General features: G+C 36.0%; 3 protein-coding genes across 6 annotated transcripts in view; 1 reads left to right on the top strand and 2 right to left on the bottom strand.

Annotated features, from left to right (window-relative positions):
* Positions 1–13532, bottom strand: part of ftr67 (finTRIM family, member 67) — a 19987-nt gene extending 6455 nt beyond the window's left edge. The window contains exons 1-3 of one of the 3 annotated variants that reach the window (XR_015477573.1): positions 12874–13486; positions 7893–8353; positions 5599–5832 (exon numbers count right to left, since the gene is read on the bottom strand). Coding sequence is in view for 2 of the 3 variants with exons in the window: in NM_001039719.3 (NP_001034808.3) it covers positions 5599–5832; positions 7893–7988; positions 12874–13467 (924 nt within the window). In the remaining variant the exon portion in view is untranslated. 3 annotated transcript variants of the gene reach the window in all.
* Positions 1–19939, top strand: part of adcyap1r1a (ADCYAP receptor type Ia) — a 375079-nt gene that overhangs the window by 250752 nt on the left and 104388 nt on the right. For both annotated transcript variants that reach the window (XR_015477727.1, XR_015477728.1), the window contains one exon: positions 638–712. The gene's annotated coding sequence lies outside the window, so the exon portion shown is untranslated. The remainder of the gene's footprint in view (positions 1–637; positions 713–19939) is intronic.
* Positions 17267–18607, bottom strand: LOC147837083 (uncharacterized). Its single transcript, XM_087241617.1, has 3 exons — positions 18352–18607; positions 17711–17757; positions 17267–17603 (listed from the first exon to the last, which is right to left on the bottom strand). Exons 1-3 carry the CDS (start codon positions 18452–18454, stop codon positions 17445–17447), a joined length of 309 nt encoding a protein of 102 aa, XP_087097743.1. The 5' UTR covers positions 18455–18607; the 3' UTR covers positions 17267–17444.

The raw sequence follows: 19939 nt of genomic DNA on the forward strand, positions 1-19939 counted from the left end.
CTCTGCACTGTAATTCCAACGGTAACATGATGATATGATGATTTAAATGCCAACTGTAGAAACGGTCAAGTGAATGTATATAATATGTATCAACATAACAACTAACAAAGGGAATATTGTTACAAAAGTAATTATAAAGTCACAAAGTGCTATTATTTCCCATAGTTGGTTACAATGTATATATAGAGAGATATATGTGTAGGTCGGTTATATGCCTTTGTGTGTGTTATAGAATAATTAAACTGTGAATAGTTTATTTAGGAAGAATCACATAATTACTTTATAGTAATTTATAACAGTAATGTGCAGGGAATATGTATGTAATTATTTTGTGATATGTGTATATATAATATCTGTGAAGATGTCTACATATGTTGTTCTACAATGTGAAAGTATACTTTTAAGTGCATTCAATTTAAAAAAACAATACACAGACTCTGACGTGAAGCAGCAGCAGCTCCGTGTTTCCTGTGTTTTTATTAACATTATTGTCCCTCATCAGGCGGTGAGGGCGCTACAAATACACACAAGATGTGCTGATTATACAAAGGAACTGTTAGTTTTAAGAGAATTAAGCGCTAGAGTAGAGCTGCACAATTAATCGTTAAAAGATCGCGATCTCGATTCGACCCCCTAGACCAGTGGTTCTCAAAGTGGGGGTCGGGACCCCCCGAGGGGTCGCGGGACATTGAAAGGGGATGGGGGGGGGGGGGTCGCCTGGTGATTTCCAAAAATCTATTTATTTTTAATAAACCATAAGAATTACCTTATATTATTTATAACCTACTAAAAATAGAAAAAAATAGTTGTTTATAGTTACTATGTACTACTGTATATAGTTACTTTATAGCTTATAGTTCCTAGTTCTATTGGATTGCAACCCCCGGGGTAATTACATTACATTAAAGACACAGCAATAGCGTCAGATGCAGCAGATTAATTTTATAACACCAGGTTAAACTTTCTAGCCTATTTACAGCACTGGCATACATTACAAAAAATTCAACCAAGAATAGACTTGGGTCTATTGGTGTGCGCGCCATTGCATGCAAGATTTCTGGATTTATAACCATCTCAGAAGATATTGGGGGTCGTGAGTCACTGGCATTGTTATTTTGGGGGTCATGGACAGAAAAGTTTGGGAATCCCTGCCCTAGACGATCTTAGTAAAGCATTTCTACGTTTCTGTCAATCATATTTTCAAGTTCAGGAGAGAAGAAAAGGCGGCTGCACGAGTCTTTTCATTGATTGAGCTGTTATCACAGTGAAGGCGCGCGCTCTACTTAATGATAGACGCGCGCGAGTCTACTTTAGTGAACAGAACCTGCATATGTTGCGAGTAACAGGTAATACAGTTGTAAATAATATTCAGTTTGTGGCACAGAGGGATCGTTTGCATGACGCCCGAAGTATGAACAAGAACTTAGCTGTCAAAATGAAACCGAAAGTGTGCACTTCATTTAAATGATCATATCACATTTTAGAGTTATGATTACGACAAGCATTTGATACGTTTTTTCTGTCATAGCGAACACACAGTTGTGCATGAAAATAAATGTTTACAATGTCAGTATAACTACTCTAGCCTATATATTGTTGAATATAATCTGATAATGGCAAATGTCTGATTTTACCAGTGAATAAAATTGTCTAATATGACAGATTGCAAGCATATATCTCAAACATAATAATTCAACATCAGAATTATTATAAGCAGAATAGAATTATTTATAAAAACCAGTAGACCTACACATAATATTATTATCGATGTTGTGCCATATGTTTGTTTTTACCATACCTTTATTTTACATCTACAGAATCGTGAGAGAATCGTGATCTTTATTTTAAGCAAAAAATCTCGATTCTCATTTTAGCCAGAATCGTGCAGCTTTACGCTAGAGTAAGGAGGGGGAGTGTTTTGATAAAAAGAAAAGTGTTTGTACTGTCAGGATTTTGCTACTTCGGTCTTGATAATTCTTGTTAAGGTGGCAGGGTCCAGTCAAGACACTAGTCCTGTCTTTTCTAGAATGTTGTGCTCAGCTCGAGTTTTCTGGGGTCGCACGTTCATATTTCCCCACCATCTTAGCTGCGCACGGGATGTGCGCTCATGTCCTGGTGTGCTTGTTGTTTTGTTCGAAGCATGGTGGTTTTCGTTCTCAGCGCTCCAGTCTAGTTGGTCTCGGTTAGCACTGGGATCGGAACATGCATGTCAGGAACAGTAAGTGTTTTATTTATTGTGTACTCATGTCTTACGTTCTGTTTGTGTTGGTGTTGTTTAACCAGTTAAACTCTGCTGTTATTTTGGATTTCCGTCTGGATTTTGCCTACCCACATTTAAAAGCTTCCCAAATCCACATGCAGAAGTGTAAATGCACAATTTTGGTATCATTTTGAAGAACACCCTTTGAATTTTCATAAAACACAATTGAAAGTGTTTAAAATATATGTATATGTTTTCTGTGTCATAATAAACACCTAAAAAAAAAAGAGGCGCTTCACTTCAAAGTACAATTTGCATTTTTTTTATAAACTCAAATTTGAAAGTGTATCTTTTAGGTTCTGTGTGGTCTAGAGTGCTGTAATTAATTGTGGTGGTTCCTGCACATGTCTGTAATCATAGGAAAAAAGAAAAATGTCTCCACCATAATCTATGCAAAAGTTATTGTATTCCAACTGATGAGAGGTGCTATACAAGCCACAACGATCAAACATTGTTTTCATATTTCACTATTCTTTTGTTTGATCAAACATAATTCACTGTGTTTGGACCACGTCAGACATATAAAAGGATTACTTATGCACCTACTTATGCACTTATCACCTCAAAAACAGAGGAGAAATGGCCCTGAAACGCACAGCATAAGGTAAGAGATGACAGCTGCTTGTGCTATCTGGAGCTGCTTATTGATCATAAATGTATTGTTTTCACTTCTGCACCGGCAAGAGCTTTTATTTGAGCTATAACTTGTACATGTGTCATATGAAAAATATGAAAATAAACCAAATGTAAAATACCCAGCTCGGGTATCCAAAATATTGTGTATTTATGTGTAAATAACTTTTGTACAGTAGTATAAAAACCAAAATGTGCTGCATATGAGCATAAAATATAGACGCGACACTTTCAAACTAAACCACTTAAAGGGGTCTGGTGCAATGCTAGCCCTTTAAATCTTAAAGCGAAAGTCGATGACGTCACGGACCTGGTACCGGGTCCGCAGAGTTTAACTGGTTAAGCACGTGGCCTGGTGTTTACATTGTGGCCTCGTGCTTTAGTGTTGTGTTTCATGTGAAGACGGGGTAAATGAGTTCCCTCATTGGTTGTGTGTTCTAGTCCTGTTTTCTTGTGAGCACATGGCTTGCGTTGTCCCTTTGTGTCATGTGCTCTCCTGTCTATCGTCTAGTCCCATCCTCCTTGTTATCCCATTATTAATTTATTCAGTTCACCTGGTTGTTTGTCAATTTGCTTTTGTTTATAGCTTCCACTTGTTTGCTGTCCTTTGCCAGTTCGTTGTAGTTCAAACGTCATTCCTCTCTAGTTTTTCCAGTCCTGCCTTGTCCAGCACTGGTCCCTGCCAGCACGCCCAGTCGAGTTTGTTTGTTTATTTGTTAATGTTTCCCACCTCAGGGTAGTTTGTTTTGCTGCTTATTTAATTTCATTATTGCACTTGCGTCCTCGCATCTTCCACCACCCACCGAACTGTGACATGTACAGGTGGTTTGTCAAGCCCACTCACCTGTGTGAGACATACTTAAAAAATGTACAAAGAGTGATTTAAAATTTTTTTTGTTTATATCACATTTTCAGACTTTTTTACAAGTTCAAAACCTACAACTGTGATTTTTATTTCATTATGAATATTTCTTTGTTTCATTATGTATATTTAAAAATATATAATTATACTTTTCCATTTTCTCTTGTTTTCAGTTCCTCCAATATATAAAATTTATATTACGCTATTCTAAACTATTTAGTTTGCATGCCAGCATTTTTAGTTACAGTACATTTTGAACGTCTCAGAATTGCATATATGTAACTGTCGATTCAATATTAAACTAAAATTTTGCAATAAAAACTTTTTCATCAGAAAGTTTTATGTAGGGGCTAATAGTTTTGACCTTAAAATGGTTTTAAAAAAAATGTAAAACAACTTTTATTCCCGCTGAAACAAAACAAGACTTTCTCCAGAAGAAAAAATGGTCACACTTTACAATTAGGTTCATTAGTTAATGTTAGTTAACGTTAGTTAATGAAAATACAGTAGTTCATTGTTAGTTCATGTTAACTCATGGTGCATTAACTAATGTTAACAAGCATGGACTTAAATTTTAATAATGCATTAGTAAATGTTCAATTATGATTAATAAATGTTGTACAAGTGTTGTTCATGATTAGTTCATGTTAGTAAATGCATCAACTAATGAACCTTATTGTAAAGTGTTAACGAAAAAATATTAATTTATTGTGATTAAAAAATTGTGATAAAAACACGCACGCACGCACACACATACATACATATAAATTTTTACTATTATTAATTAATTAATTTATCACAATTTCTAAACCCATTACAATCCCGAGATTCATCTATTTCTTTCACAGTTAGTCACATGGACTAATTTTATGCAACCTTTTTATTATTTAATATTCAGATTTGTAAATTATTCCTTTCTTCTTCGGATCAGTCACTCCAACAAATGCTGAAACTAAACCGTCTAACTCCAAACCCTCACAATGAAACAAGTGTGGTTAGTAGACAAATTAATTAAGCTAAAAATTAAGCAGCAAAAATCTTTTCTTTTTTTGAGTGTTCAACACATTTCTGAGTTTATTTCTCATAATTCTGAAATTGTATCTTGCAAATCAGACATTTTATTATTATTATTATAATTATGTATTTTTGAAAAGTAATGGAGTTTTGACTACAATTCTACGATGTTAACTACAATTCAGAGACAATCTACAGGTTTTTATTAAACTATAATCTATTTTTTACACCCAACAAGTAAAATGCACTATATTTTTCCTCTTTTTAACATTCTGAAAAATCATTTATTTCTTTTCTTCCTTGATCAATTATTCCTACAAATGACGAAAATAAACAGTGAATTGTACAGAGCTCATAACACATTTAAAAAGCACTTTTTTTTCTTACTTAATTCCTCTCAGTTGCACGTTTGTAACTCACAATTTAACTTCAGACTCAAACTGATCATTTTGAGGTGAAAAAAATAGAAATCCAAATTTATTACGATTTTTAAACCCATTACAATCCTGAGACAATCTACAGATTTGTATCATTAAACTATCATCTATATCTCACACAATTAGTCACATGGTTTCCTTTTATGCAGCCTTTTTAATGATTTAATATTCAGATTTTTAATAAGTAAATTATTCTTTACTCACAATGTTTTACTTGTCTTACTCGCAATGAAACGAGTGTATCTAGCAGATAAAGATCTGCAATGCAAACCACTTCAGAGAGTTCAAACTCCATCAAAGGAACCCTTCATAAACCAATCACCATTGTGCCCTTGATCAAGACTCTTGACTTCAACACACTTGATATACTCCAAACAATAAAGCCGTGTTACCTGAAGAAAGGCGATATGGTCGTCTGTTTGCGAGAGCTCTCCTAATTCAGCGTGTCTCTTCTTCAGCTCGGTTATCTCCTGCTCCAGTTGTTGGAGGAGCGTTTGAGCTTGACTCACTGCCGCCCTCTCCTGACCCCGGATCAGCTCTTTCACTTCAGCACGCCGCCGCTCCACCGAGCACACCAGCTCTGTGAAGACACGCTCGCTCTCCTCCAGGGCCGTCTGAGCCGACAGCTGACACCAGACAAAACACACACAAACCAGAAAAAAAAGGCATGACTTTGGCTTTAAACAGGAGTCGTGAAATGGAAAAGATGATTTGGATTGCTCTTTTGAAGTCGGCCAATTTAAGCAGAGCGTGTCAGTGTCAGGGACTTATTGGAAGCAACAAATGTTCTTGCATAGCGAGAGTGTGTGATTTGATTTGTCAGTGTGTTTTCAATCTTAGGGTGCTTTCACATCTGTAGTTCGCTTCATTTGATCCAGACCAAGGGTAATAAATGATACATTGTTGCATCTTCTGCCGTTTTTGGGTCGTTTTCACACCACACTGCTGGCTTTGGTCAGAACCAGTTGAAACGAACCAAAATGCAGTCATCTGACAAAATCCACATCTCTCATTGGCCAGATGTTGTTGAACATATTTCCTAAACTGCTTATTGATTGGTCAGAATTCACGTGCGGGAAAATGCCAGTGAACTCCTGCAGATAAACAAAACCTTTAACTCTGGAGGGTCGACTGCGCTGGCTGATTGTATCCCTGCTTTAGACAAACTATACATTACGAAAATAAAGCGCGGCTGGAAAACAGTGTTTAATGCATCGCTCGTCACTTCAGGAGGAGACGTGAATTAATTTAGCTAAACTGCGACATGGTCATCTTGCGTAAATATTACCAACGATCCATCAGGTAACGTTTTCCCCTCTCTCGCTCTCTGTTGGTAAAGCGCTGTCAACAAATATTCTTACTTTTTAAATATTCTTACAATATTTTGGAGTACTTTTTGCGGTTGGACTTGTTTTAGTACGGATTATATTCTCACCACAAACTAACCGCTCCAGGGTTCGTTTGAAAGCGTCCCTAGACCACCTCTTCAAGCAGGTCTCGGTACGCTTATTTGGTCCGCTTTTGGTGCGCACTCGAGTACGATTGCTGCATTCACACCTGCCCAAACGAACTGTACCAAGAGGGAAAACGAACTCTAGTGCGATTCAATCAAACTAAATAAGGCAGGTGTGAAAGCACCCTTAAAAGACATAACATAAAACTATTACAACCTTTTAATTGAGCTCAGCAGTAGGATTCTGGAGGTAACAACTGCATTCGTTTTGTCCACAGAGGAACAAGGAAGGTTTCATTGCACACAGAGTCTGCGTTTGAATATGCTAATGGAAATGTGTGTTGTGTGGCTGCAGTATAACAAGCAAAGTGTCAAAACACCCCTGATTTCCTGGATAAAAAACTTTGAATCTCTGAATAATCCCACATAACTCTTTGATTTTGGCGGTGAACTCTCTTTCCCACCTTCAGCAGGGCTCGAAATTGCGACCATTTTGGTGAACTGAATGATATTAAAGTGATGTTAACACCACATCTGCATTTTGAAATTGTGGCAACAGATGGTTTGTAGTCCGCAGCATGCTGTTGCAATGTTTTCAGTGCTGATCCTATACCTCCGGGTTTCTTCCCACTGCAGCCTCGCTTTTATTTTTGTTATAAATGCAGCCGTGTGAAAAACAATTTAAGGGGGCTATACAATTGATCTAAAAAATTTGTTTCAAAAAATTAAAAACTCAATATGCGGAAGTGCGCCTGTTTTCGCGATTGTTTTAGAACTTCCGATTCTATGGGAGAAATGACTAGGAATAATAAACGGCAGAAAACGGTCAAAAAACTTGCTCTACAAACAAATGTTTGCATGACTATACAGACCAAGTAGAATAATATAATAAGGAAATATCAGTTTGTAACATCAAACAGCAAAACAAGCAGTTTTTAATGTCTAAAAACGAATGGAAGTGAATGAGACCAGAAGTCGAGCCAAAAAGATTCAAATGGCTGCGCCCGCTCTTCAGCGAAGAATAAGGTGAATACAATGACTTGCCTAAGTGTTTTAACTTACCTAATTAACATAGTTAAGCATTTCAATGTCACTTTAAGCTGTATAGAAGTGTCTTGAAAAATATCTAGTCAAATATTATTTACTGTCATCATGGCAAGATAAAATAAATCGGTTATTAGAAATGCGTTAATAAAACTATTATGTTTAGAAATGTGTTGGAAAAAATCTCACCGTGAGCATCTGTGTGGCCTGTCTGAGATCTGCCAGCTCCTTCTCCCGCTCCTCAATCCTCCGCTGGGAAACCCTGCGCATCTCCAGCAAAGCATTCTGGGAAACAAAAACACCAGTTTTATCACATTCAACAAGCAGATAGCATCAAGGTTATTTTAGTAAACAAGAAACTATAAAAAAGACAACATAAATAAAAACAAAATAAATGGAAAAACTAAAACTAAATGACACTAACAACCGTCACTGAAAAACTAAATAATCATTTTCACGACATGGTGGCTCAGTGGTTAGGACTGTCGCCTCATAGCAAGAAGGTCGCTGGTTCTGGTTGGCATTTCTGTGTGGAGTTTGCATGTTCTTCCCGTGTTGGCGTGGGTTTTCTCCGGGTGCTCTGGTTTCCCCCACAGTCCAATGAGTGTGAATGGATGTTTCCCACTACTGGGTTGCAGCTGAAAGGGCATCTGCAGTGTAAAACATATGCTGGATAAGTTGGCGGTTCATTCCGCAGTGGCGACCCCTAATGAATAAAGGGATTAAGCCGAATGACTATGAATGAATGAATGAATGAATGACCATTTTCTGAATTCATAAGCACTCATTCTGTGGTGGGAATGTGACCTGAGATTGTAGATGTGCTTTTGTAGACAAACACATCAGTCAAGCGCTTGATGATTATATCCACACACACACACACACACACTAACACACACACACTAACACACACACACTAACACACACACACACACACACACACCTCTTCTTATTAAACATCTGTGTTCTATGTTTTCTGCTTTTGCTTCAGATGTAAACAAGGCATGTTTACTTGCATATACAGTATGATCTTAAATATGAAAAAGACTTTTGTTGAATGTTTGTGGTTTTGGATTCAGTAATTGCTCTAACGATTATTTTATTACTAAGGGTGCTTTCACACTAGAACTTTTGGTCCGCACCTAGGTTCGTTTGACGTCATAGTACGATACGTTTAGCTAGTGTGAACGTGCCTTCTGAACTCGGGTGCGCACCCGTGAACCGCACTCGAGTGCGCCTGAAAGAGGTGGTCTGGGGTACGGTTCATGCGAACTCTAGTACAGTTCACATCTGATGTGAATGCAATCGTACCAAATCACGGAAGTGTGTGTGTGTCACGTTTCGTACCTTGGTGACACGGGCTGGACTGAGTCAGGGCAAACACAGTGATGTCTGCTTGTCTCCTCCAAAAACAGCTTCTGCAGACACTGTGTGATGTTCTGAATGTTTCTAATATGTTTGCGGCAGATGAATGCGAGTCGCTTTCTGTATGTCCAAAATCAAAAGCTTCAGTTAAAGCAGAATGACCGCGATGTGTGCGGACGTCTTTCCATTTCGGCGCTTGATTTCGTGACCGTTACCTAGCAACGCCCGTAAACAAAACAGCAGCTCGATGACGCAAGCGTACCGGGGTTCAGAAACAAAAAAGACAGTGTGAACACAAACCAACCGAGGAGGTGGCAGGGGGAGACAATCGAACTTGGGTACGGTCCAGGCAAATGAACCAAGTGGAAAGCACCCTAGAGTTTTGCACAAGAGCTAAAGGGGATAGTTCACTCAAAAATGAAAATGTACTCTATTTATTGCACTGAAGTGGTCCCAAGCCTTCAGGAGTTTCTTTCTTCTGTTGAACACAAATAAAGATATTTGGAAGAAAGCTGAAAACCATTGACTTCTGTTGCAGAAAAAATAAATACAATGAAAGTCAATGGTTACAGGTCTCCAACATTCTTCAAAATATCTTCTTGTTGAGTTCAAAAAAAAAAAAAAAAAAACTAAAACAGGTTTGAGTAAATAGAGATTAAATGATGCTGATTTTTTGGGTGAACTATCCCTTAAATGTAAACTTTGATTGGTCAACACTGGGTGTATTTGTCAACTCTGCAAAACTAGAATTCTTTTGTGTTTAACAGAAAGAAATAAACCTCGAACAGGTTTGGAACAAGTAAAGAGAGAGTAAATAATGCAGAATTTACATTTTTGGGTTGAACTATCCCTTAAATGTAGACTTTGATTGGTTGACACAACATATTTGCCAACTAGTAAGCTAGAAGTACTAAAAACACACATAAATATATAAATAACAAACAGAAACGTGTTCATAAAATAATTTTAAAAAATCAAAATGAACTGAAAATTGAAAACAAATCAAACTTAACTTTACTGAAAGCGGGGCGACATGGTGGCTCAGTGGTCTACAAAAATATCTCTTCTTCATAAACATGTGTTCTATGTTTTCTGCTTTTGTTGTAAACAAGGCAAGTGAAGAGAACCTTTGTTGAATTTGTGTGGGTTTTAAATTAAGAAAATGAAAGACTTTTATTACTAAGAGTTTTGCACAAGTGTTAAAGGGATAGTTCACTCAAAAATGAAATATACTCACCCTCAAGAGGCTTCAAACCTTCATGAAACCATTCAAACCTTCTTTCTTCTGTTGAAAGCTGAAAACCTTAGCCATACCAAACCATAGCAGGAAAATGGAGATCAGTGGTTACAGGTCTCCAACATTCTTCAAAATATCTTCTTTTATGTTCAACAGAAAGAAATAAGCCTCAAACAAGTTTGGAACAAGTAAAGAGAGAATAAATGAAGCAGAAATTTCATTTTTGGGTGAACTATCCTTTTAAATGTAAACTTTGATTAGTCGACACTGGATGTATTTGTCATCTCTGCAAAACTAGAATACTTCTGTTGAACACAAATTAAGATATTTTAAAGATAAACCTGTAATCATTGACTTCCATAAGTAGGAAAACAAACACAATGGACCTCAATGGTTACAGGTCTCCAACATTCTTCAAAATATCTTCTTTAGTGTACAACAGAAAGAAAGAAAAAACAGGTAAAGAGAGAGTAAATGATGCAGGATTTTCATTTTTGGGTGAACTATCCCTTAAATGTAAACTTTGATTGGTTCGACACTGGGCATACTTGTTACCTCAGCAAAACTAGAATACTTCTGTTGAACACAAAAGAAGATATTTCGAAGAAAAACCTGTAACCACTGACTTCTATAGCAGGAAAAACAAATATTATGAAAGTAAATACACCAGACACTTGAGAATATAACAAAACACAGCCCAATAGAAAAAGGTACTGTCTCTTTTTTCTATAACTTATTATTGGATGAGGTTAATTCAAACACTGACAAAATTAGGAAAGAGAGGGAAAAAGAGCTAAACACAGTAATATCAGATGAGTCATGGGAAGATTATCTTTTCAAAATTCATGATTGCTCTATCAACACGAGACACAGACTGATTCGATTTAAAGTTGTCCACAGACTGCATTTTTCTAAAGTGAAATTAAATAAGATTTTTCCCAATTTCTTCCTCATTGTGCAACAAATGTAAAAACTCTGAAGGTACACTTGCTCACTCATTCTGGTCATGCCATAAAATTAGTTCATTTTGGCAGAGCATTTTTAATTTTATATCTGAAGTATACGGGATAAGTCTGTCACCAGATCCAAAATTGGGCATTTTCGGAGACACCTCAGATATTGCAGATAAATATATATCACAGGCAGTATCTTTGTGTATGATATTAGCAAAGAAAATATTGTACAAAATTGGAAGTCAGATTATGTGCCTGTCTTCGAAATTTGGGTTAGGAGCTTAAGTTTCATGTTGCCCATGGAGGAAATGCGATATGGGATGACAAACAAACTAAACACATTTTTAAAAATCTGGAGCCCAATTATGTTCTATATCAGTAATGCTAACTTGTAACTCTTTATACGTGAGATTGGTCTGGAGTAAGTCGAATTGTGGAGCCTATGCATTTCTCTGTAAATTATTTTTGTTTCATATTTAATCCTGTTTATTTCCTTATGTTTTCTGGATGATGTTGTATTATGTTGTGTCTGACTATTTGTGTATTTTGAAATGGCCTTTGTAACCCCCCTTATTTTTTATGTTGTTTTTTGTTCTGTTTATGTTGTTGATTATTTCTTCAGGGTCTCTGCAGATATCATAATGTCAAATTTAAGATCTTTTAAGACCTTTTTAAGACCATTAAGTATTAAATTTAAGACCTATATCGCAATATCAAAAACACGCGAGAGAAAATGTAAAAGCACAAAATTAGGGGTAAAATAAAGTTCTTTAAATTTCGCTCTCTCGCATTACAACGCTCCCGACTTCTAACACTGCGCTTGCGACATTTGTCAGTGAAATAATGGCATACTCTGCCAGCCGAAATCATGTCGCGCGCACTCAAAGCGAACTTCCGCAAACACAGCGATGACGCCACATTCGCCGCGCGCACTGAGTTTAATAACAGAAAGCTCATTGGCTATTGCAAGTTGACGTTTTTGTAGTTGTAATACCGCAAATTACAATTGGACCTGTGAAATAATGAACTACAACACCCCAAAAACCTCGCAACAACAACAAAAAATAATTTAAATGAGCATTAGATGTAGTGTTACATGGACATCGCAAAAATAAGACCAGTGCAAAAATATTTAAGACCTAGAACAGCAAATTTAAGACTTTTTAAAGACATAAATTTCAATTTTTTAATTTAAGACTTTTTAATACTTTTTAGGACCCCACGGGGACCCTGTTCTTATGCTAAAAACAATAAAAAGATTATTAAAAAAAAAAAAGAAAGAAAGTAAATGGCTACAGGTGTCCAACATTCTTCAAAATATCTTCTTTAGTGTTCAACCGAAAGAAAAAAAAACAAAAGAGAGTAAATGATGCAGGATTTTAATTTTTGGGTTCCTCTCCTCACTATCCCTTTAAATGTAAACTTTGATTAGTCGATACTGGATGTATTTGCTAACTATTAAAATAGATTTACTAAATTCGAACCAAAATATATAAACAACTAAATAGAAATGTGTTCACAAAAAAAACCTAAAACTGAAATGTACAGCAGATGTAAAACTAGCATTGAAAATGATAACACACACATGACCTGATAACACTCCACACAGCTTTACCTTCTTCTCATTCATCTCCGCTGTTGCCAGAACGGTGTCGTGTCCTTTGTGCTCATCCGTTAAACAAAGGTAACAAATGCACTGCTGATCCGTGCGGCAGAACACCTCCAGTAGTTTATCGTGTCGCGAGCACAGCTGCTCCTGCATCTTCTTTGAGGGAGAAGCCAGCCTGTGTTTCTGAAAGGCAGGAGACTCGTAGTGCGGCTGAAGGTGAGTCTCGCAGTACGACGCCAAGCACACCAGGCAGGATTTGAAGGCTTTGTTTTTGGTCCCCGAGCAAACGTCGCACTCAACATCTCCAGGCTCGGCTTGTGTTGGATCGCTTGCGGGTCCAGCGTGCAGTCCTGTCTTCTTTAATTTCTCCACAACATCGGCTAGCATTGTGTTTCTGCCCAGCAAAGGTCTGGGAGCGAAGCTTTGCCTGCACTGAGGACAGCCATAGATCCCCAGGTAGTCATCCTGGTCCCAGTAGTTCTTAATGCAGCCTTTGCAGTAGCTGTGGCCGCATGGAATGGTGACAGGGTCCTTCAAGACGTCCAGGCAGATGGAGCAGTTGAACTGGTCGTGCTCTAGGAAAACCCCAGCTTGCGCCATTTTAGCAGGTTTGTGGCAGAACGAAGCCCAGCCGAGAGCTTTGTTTATGCAGGAAGTGAGTCATGTGACCACAGAGGCTGACAGGAGGGGGAGGGGCCCAACAGCTGCTGAGCACAACACACACTGAGCATGTCAGGAAATGAGGACAAGGGTTGCTGGACTGCAGAGTTTACACTAGCTCAGAAAAGCAAGTTTAAAAACACGTCAACACACACACACACACACACACACACACACACACACACACACACACACACACACACACACACACACACACACACACACACACACACACACACAAACTGTTCTTTTCACAATTTAAAATAAATATTTGCTGTTATATATTTAGAAACTAAATAATATTAATAATAACAACAACAACAACAACAATAATAATAATAATAATAATAATAATAATAATAATGTTGAGGGGAAAATAATTAGCCTTCCTAAAAAATGTTTTTTTTTTTCCAATGATTTCTCAAGTGATATTTAACGGAGCAAGGCATTTTCAAAGTATTTCACATAATATTTTTTTCTTCTAGACTAAGTTTTTTGTTTTAGTTTGGCTGAAATAAAAGCGGTTAATTTTTTTGTAGCACTTTAAAGTCAATATAAATAATCTCCTTAAGCAATATTTTTTAGATTGGCAACAGAAAAACACTGCTGTACAATGACCTGCCTAAATATCTTAACTTGCCTCATTAACCTAATTAATTGAAAAATATCTAATCAAATATTATTTACTGTCATCATGGCAAAGATAAAAGAAATCAGTTATTAGAAATGAGTTATTAAAAGTATTATGTTTAGAAATGTGTTGAAAAAATCTCCATTAAAACTTAGGGGAAAAAATAGAGAAGTATTCAAATTTAACAGCAGCTAATTACTCTATTTCTATTTTAAATATTCCCCAAATGATGTTGAACAGAGCAAGGACATTTTTACAGTATGTCTAATAATATTTTTTCTTCTGAGGAAAGTCTTATTTGTTTTATTTCAGCTATAATAAAAGCAGTTTTTAATTTTTAAAAGCCATATTAGGGTCAAAATTATTAGCCCCTTTAAGCTATATTTTTCAATAGTCTACAGAACAAACAATTGTTATATAATAACTTGCCTAATTACACTAACCTGTCTAGTTAACCTAATTAACCTAGTTAAGCCTTTAAATATCACTTTAGGCTGTATAGAAGTGTGTTGTAAAATATCTAGTCTAATATTCTAATATTATTTACTGTCATCATGGCAAAGCTAAAACAAATCAGTTATTAGAAATGAATTATCAAAACTATTATGTTTAGAAATGTGTTGAATCCCTCTGTAAACAGAAATTAGGGAAACAAAAAAACAAGGGGGCTAATAATTTTGACTTCAACTGTGTATATATATATATATATATATATATATATATATATATATATATATATATATATATATATATATATATATATATATATATATATATATATATCACTATTTATACAGTGCTCAGCATAATTAAGTACACCCAATTTGAAAATGAATAGCAGCAGGCTAGCGCAGAAATTCCATTGAAAATACTGAGGTAAAATGAACCTATCATTGAAAATGAACCTAAATATGAGTATCATATTTTAATGACATGGCGGGAAGCAATGAAATTTAATGCAGTGCTTCTTGTCTGATCTGAGACCCACTTCATATCGTATATCTAACAGGCAGTAAAGATTGCTGATTTTTTTTTTTATCTGATCTTAAACGTGACAATTTTATAATGGAAAGACAGTTTAACTTACCGGAAGCCCTTGGGCTGCCTGACTAAAAATTAAAAGTCCTTATGCATAGCCTATTATCTCCTCAACCATCGACAGTTTTTATTTACAAAGTGTTTTGGCATCGTTGAGAATTGTAGCTAACCATCGACATACAGTACCTGATGATTTCTTGAAGGTGGTGACCAATCAGAAGCGTTTGCGATTGCAAAAAGCGCAGGCGCTTCATTCGGTTTCAGGGCCGTTTTCACTCAAGAATCCCCTCATTGCAACAGCATGTAAAATTGAGGTGAATAAGACGATTATTGTACATTGTAGAGCACTATATATAACACCACAACCGTGAAGCATTATAAAAGCACTTAACGAGATCGTGACGAACAGATTAACGTTAACAGTTTTTCAGTTATTAAAAAGGAAACATTCTTCTTTTTAATAAGCTCAAATCGATTCACAATTGAAGTTTTACTCATAAATATGGAAGTTTTTTCCTATCAAAATTAAAATGAAAATTCAAATGCTTAAAAGATCAAATGATAAATCAAATGCTCAAACTATAAATCAAATGCTCCAACCGACATTGCAAATGATAAATCAAATCCTCAAACTGACTCTGCAAATGATAAATCAAATGCTCAAACGGACTTTGCAAATGGTGAATCAAATCCTCAAACCGACTCCTCAAATGATAAATCAAATCCTCAAACTGACATCGCAAATGGTGAATCAAATGCTCAAACTATAAATCAAATCCTTAAATCGACATTGCAAATGGTGAATCAAATGCACAAACAACTCTGCAAATGGTGAATCAAATGCTCAAACGACTCCGCAAATGGTGAATCAAATGCTCAAACAGACATCGCAAATGGTGAATCAAATGCTCAAACAGACATCGCAAATGATAAATCAAATGCAAATGAGGTGTCAATCAACCAGCATAGGCGGAGCTTTAAGGCGGAAGAGTTTGTTGTTGACAACAACCGGTAGCGCTACGACTTTTTCAAGGCGTTCAGATTTGCGTGCACTATTCCATGTCGTATCCGTATAAACTCGTGAAAGAGAAAGCGAGAAATCTCCTAATGCTTCTGTCCACATTCTGAAGTGTTCATCAGATGGGTACATCTATCATAGGAGGCCACGAAAAACCATACGATAACCAAGATGATAAAAAAAAGTTACATAACTGACGTTAAGCGCAACTTTAAATAAATGGTAGGTTTATTAAATTTTAATTTAAAATAATATTTTATTACATAAGATATCCTTGTCAAATGTAACCTAATTTGTTGTTACCTTTATTGTGTAACTTTTTTATTCACATGTAGAACATGCTTAAAGTTGGTTTTCCAGTCTTGTTTGATTATATAATCATATATTCTTATATCAAAAGAAAATCTATTACATTTGTTCTCTTTTTGCTGTTTATGTTAATTGTTAAGATACAGCAATGTTTCCCTAAGCCTGTATGAAATTTTTATTTCTGCATAATAATGATTAATAATAATTGTTATTGATAACAATCCCATAATAATACAAATAAAATAGCAGGGACAGAAGCAATAACACCTAATAGCATCAGTAACTTGATAACCCTACCTGATAGCCTTTCTAATGTTGGCACATTGGTACATCTGCACAAAGATGTCGGACAGCTGCTTGAAGATCTTCCTTTGGAGAAATTTTACACTCAAAAAATGTGAGTATTTACTCTAGACTGCAAAGCCCACCCCAACACTTACAAAAATAATAAATGCTGTTCACAAACACACACACACACACACACACACGCACACACACACACACACACACACACACACACACACACACACACACACACACACACACACACAGCTATGCATGAATAGTCACTAGACAAATGTAGCCAAGGTGAGTACATCTTAATTTCCAGTCAAAAAATGAAATAATGTAGTTATACATTATTGAAATTATTAATGTATTCATCAACAATTAAAGAAAATATGAATGTATGATTAAAAGAATTAATAATAGTAACCATGATAAATAAATACAAGTCAACAAGATACGAAACTAAGCTTTATTCAAACTTATTCAAACAATCATGTATTTCTGACAAAACCCCATGTTCTGCTGCATGCTGGACTTCTGGACTTCACTTGTTTTTGCCATCACATCCCTCAGTGCTGCAGTCAGACTGGAACAGAGTTGTGAGGTGAGGCTGTCCATGCCTGAGAAACCGATTCATACTGAAGATGAAGAGACCACACCAGCATCTGGCTCAGATGAGGACACGCAGGCAGGGGGAGGGATGCAGGGTCTTGTCCATGGCACTACAGCATCTTCAACATTTCCTTCATCAGCACACTGCTGTTCTTCATCATCATCACTGCACACACCAGTCTGAGGACATTTCAGATTATGCAAAGCTCTTAATAAAGAAGTCATTTAACAGCACACTTTTTGAGTTTCATTTGAGTTCTGAATTGGAAGTAATAACATGATCTTACTTCATGTTTTGAATTCAGGTTTTCTCTGTTTTCTTGCCTTGCAAGTCCTGCTCCAGCCCAGAAATGGCATATAAATCAACATTAAAGAAATTGTTGTAATAGCAGTTTGAAACAACAATATTAAACAAATATGATGGTAGCATTTGTTCAGTCACTCTGCATCAGCTAACACACAAACATGTGTGCTTCCTTCTCTATAACAACCAGACAAGTCATGTTACCTCTGTGATTTGTGTGCTCAAAATTATACTTTCATAAATGTATCACCAACTGAACAGAAGAAAACATTACTGTATTAATATTACATATATCTAACCTAAGCTGTATTGACAAAATTGCATTCTACATCAACACAAACAAATCACACAGACGTCTGTTTAATGTTATAATTTGCTAATCTGCAATACCTCCTATATTTTTCTGTCAGACATTGAATAATCGTCTTTATGTAAATTAATGTTTGAAACGTAACGTCATGTGCTTACAGAAGTTCCTACATGATAATTTACAGCAAGATAAAATAAATATACTGTAAAGCATCTTTACACTTTCAGTAATTCTACAGTTCACTGTACAGTAGCTCAACTATTGCTATTTTACTGTAACTTAACTCAAGGAACCGTCTTTCTGGATTTAATTACTTGCATGTAAGAAGTCTAAATCCATCCAGTTTTCCACAATGTGACGTAGCATCATCATCTTTCCGTATGGTTTTTCGTGGCCTCCTGTGATAGATGTACCCATCTGATAAACACTTCAGAATGTGGACAGAAGCAGTAGGAGATTTCTCGCTTTCTCTTTCACGAGTTTATACGGATACGACGTGGAATAGTGCACGCAAATCTGAACGCCGTGAAAAAGTCGTAGCGCTACCGGTTGTTGTCAACAACAAACTCTTCCGCCTTAAAGCTCCGCCTATGCTGGTTGATTGACACCTCATTTGCATTTGATTTATCATTTGCGATGTCTGTTTGAGCATTTGATTCACCATTTGCGATGTCTGTTTGAGCATTTGATTCACCATTTGCGATGTCTGTTTGAGCATTTGATTCACCATTTGCGGAGTCGTTTGAGCATTTGATTCACCATTTGCAATGTCGATTTAAGGATTTGATTTATAGTTTGAGCATTTGATTCACCATTTGCAATGTCAGTTTGAGGATTTGATTTATCATTTGCGATGTCAGTTTGAGGATTTGATTTATCATTTGCGATGTCAGTTTGAGGATTTGATTTATATTTTGAGGAGTCGGTTTGAGGATTTGATTCACCATTTGCAAAGTCCGTTTGAGCATTTGATTTTGCAGAGTCAGTTTGAGGATTTGATTTATCATTTGCAATGTCGGTTGGAGCATTTGATTTATAGTTTGAGCATTTGATTTATCATTTGATCTTTTAAGCATTTGAATTTTCATTTTAATTTTGATAGGAAAAAACTTCCATACATAAAAGTGCTGTGACTGACAGAAATAAAATCATTTAACTAAGACTGCCACTTACCATTGTATGGAGTCTACCTCAGTTAACCGAGTGAAGATGAAACAGATAGAAAAGCTGGCGGCGGGAATGAGTGGGGGCGGGGTCAAATTAACATATTCATTATTCCCGGAATATTTAATAAGGTGAGTGTAAAACAACTTTCAAAACATTAATAATTTTTTTTAATAAGTGTATATGTCGCTGTAATGACCAAACATGAGTTTGACGGACAAATTAATAATAACAGCAGGTGGACTTTGAGAGTGTAACATGTGTTTTGACACTAGAGGGCAATAATGCAAATTTCTCTCACGTAGATATATACGCTTATCTCACTTGAAACAAACATGAACTGCGTTTACAAGCAAGCCCTTCTAATAACTCAGAAACTCCTGTGACTCCCAATGAACTCTCTTTTGTTTTCTCTGCAATTAATTCTAGTATTGTTTCCTTATTTAGTGATGTAACTTGGGTTCGATTGCCCATAACCAGTCAAGCTGATAAAATTTGTAGTAAAACTAGTTTTTCACAGAATAAAAATAATAAATCTATTCCCTTTCTTTTTTTAAACCGAATTGTTTTCAAGCCTAGCTCTAGTACCTATTGGAAAAAAATTTGTGAGAATCCCTAAATGGGAAAGTATTTGGTCATCACAATTTTTATTACAAGATAAAATAAATGTCTTTTAAACAAAGTCATCAATTATATCTGGTTAAACAGTAATGTTTTTAAATTATATTGATATAAATT

This window comes from Danio rerio, chromosome 2 (assembly GCF_052040795.2).
Source record: "Danio rerio strain M-AB ecotype USA chromosome 2, GRCz13ab, whole genome shotgun sequence".
In the NCBI taxonomy this organism is placed as follows: domain Eukaryota; kingdom Metazoa; phylum Chordata; class Actinopteri; order Cypriniformes; family Danionidae; genus Danio; species Danio rerio.

Coding starts and splice junctions, on each gene's coding strand:
- LOC147837083 (XM_087241617.1), bottom strand. CDS start 18,454: ATGGGTACATCTATCACAGGAGGCCACGAAAAACCATACGGAAAGATG. Junction 17,758..18,351: donor TTTAGACTTCTTACATGCAA/GTAATTAAATCC, acceptor GGGCTGGAGCAG/GACTTGCAAGGCAAGAAAAC. Junction 17,604..17,710: donor ACCTGAATTCAAAACATGAA/GTAAGATCATGT, acceptor AAATGTCCTCAG/ACTGGTGTGTGCAGTGATGA.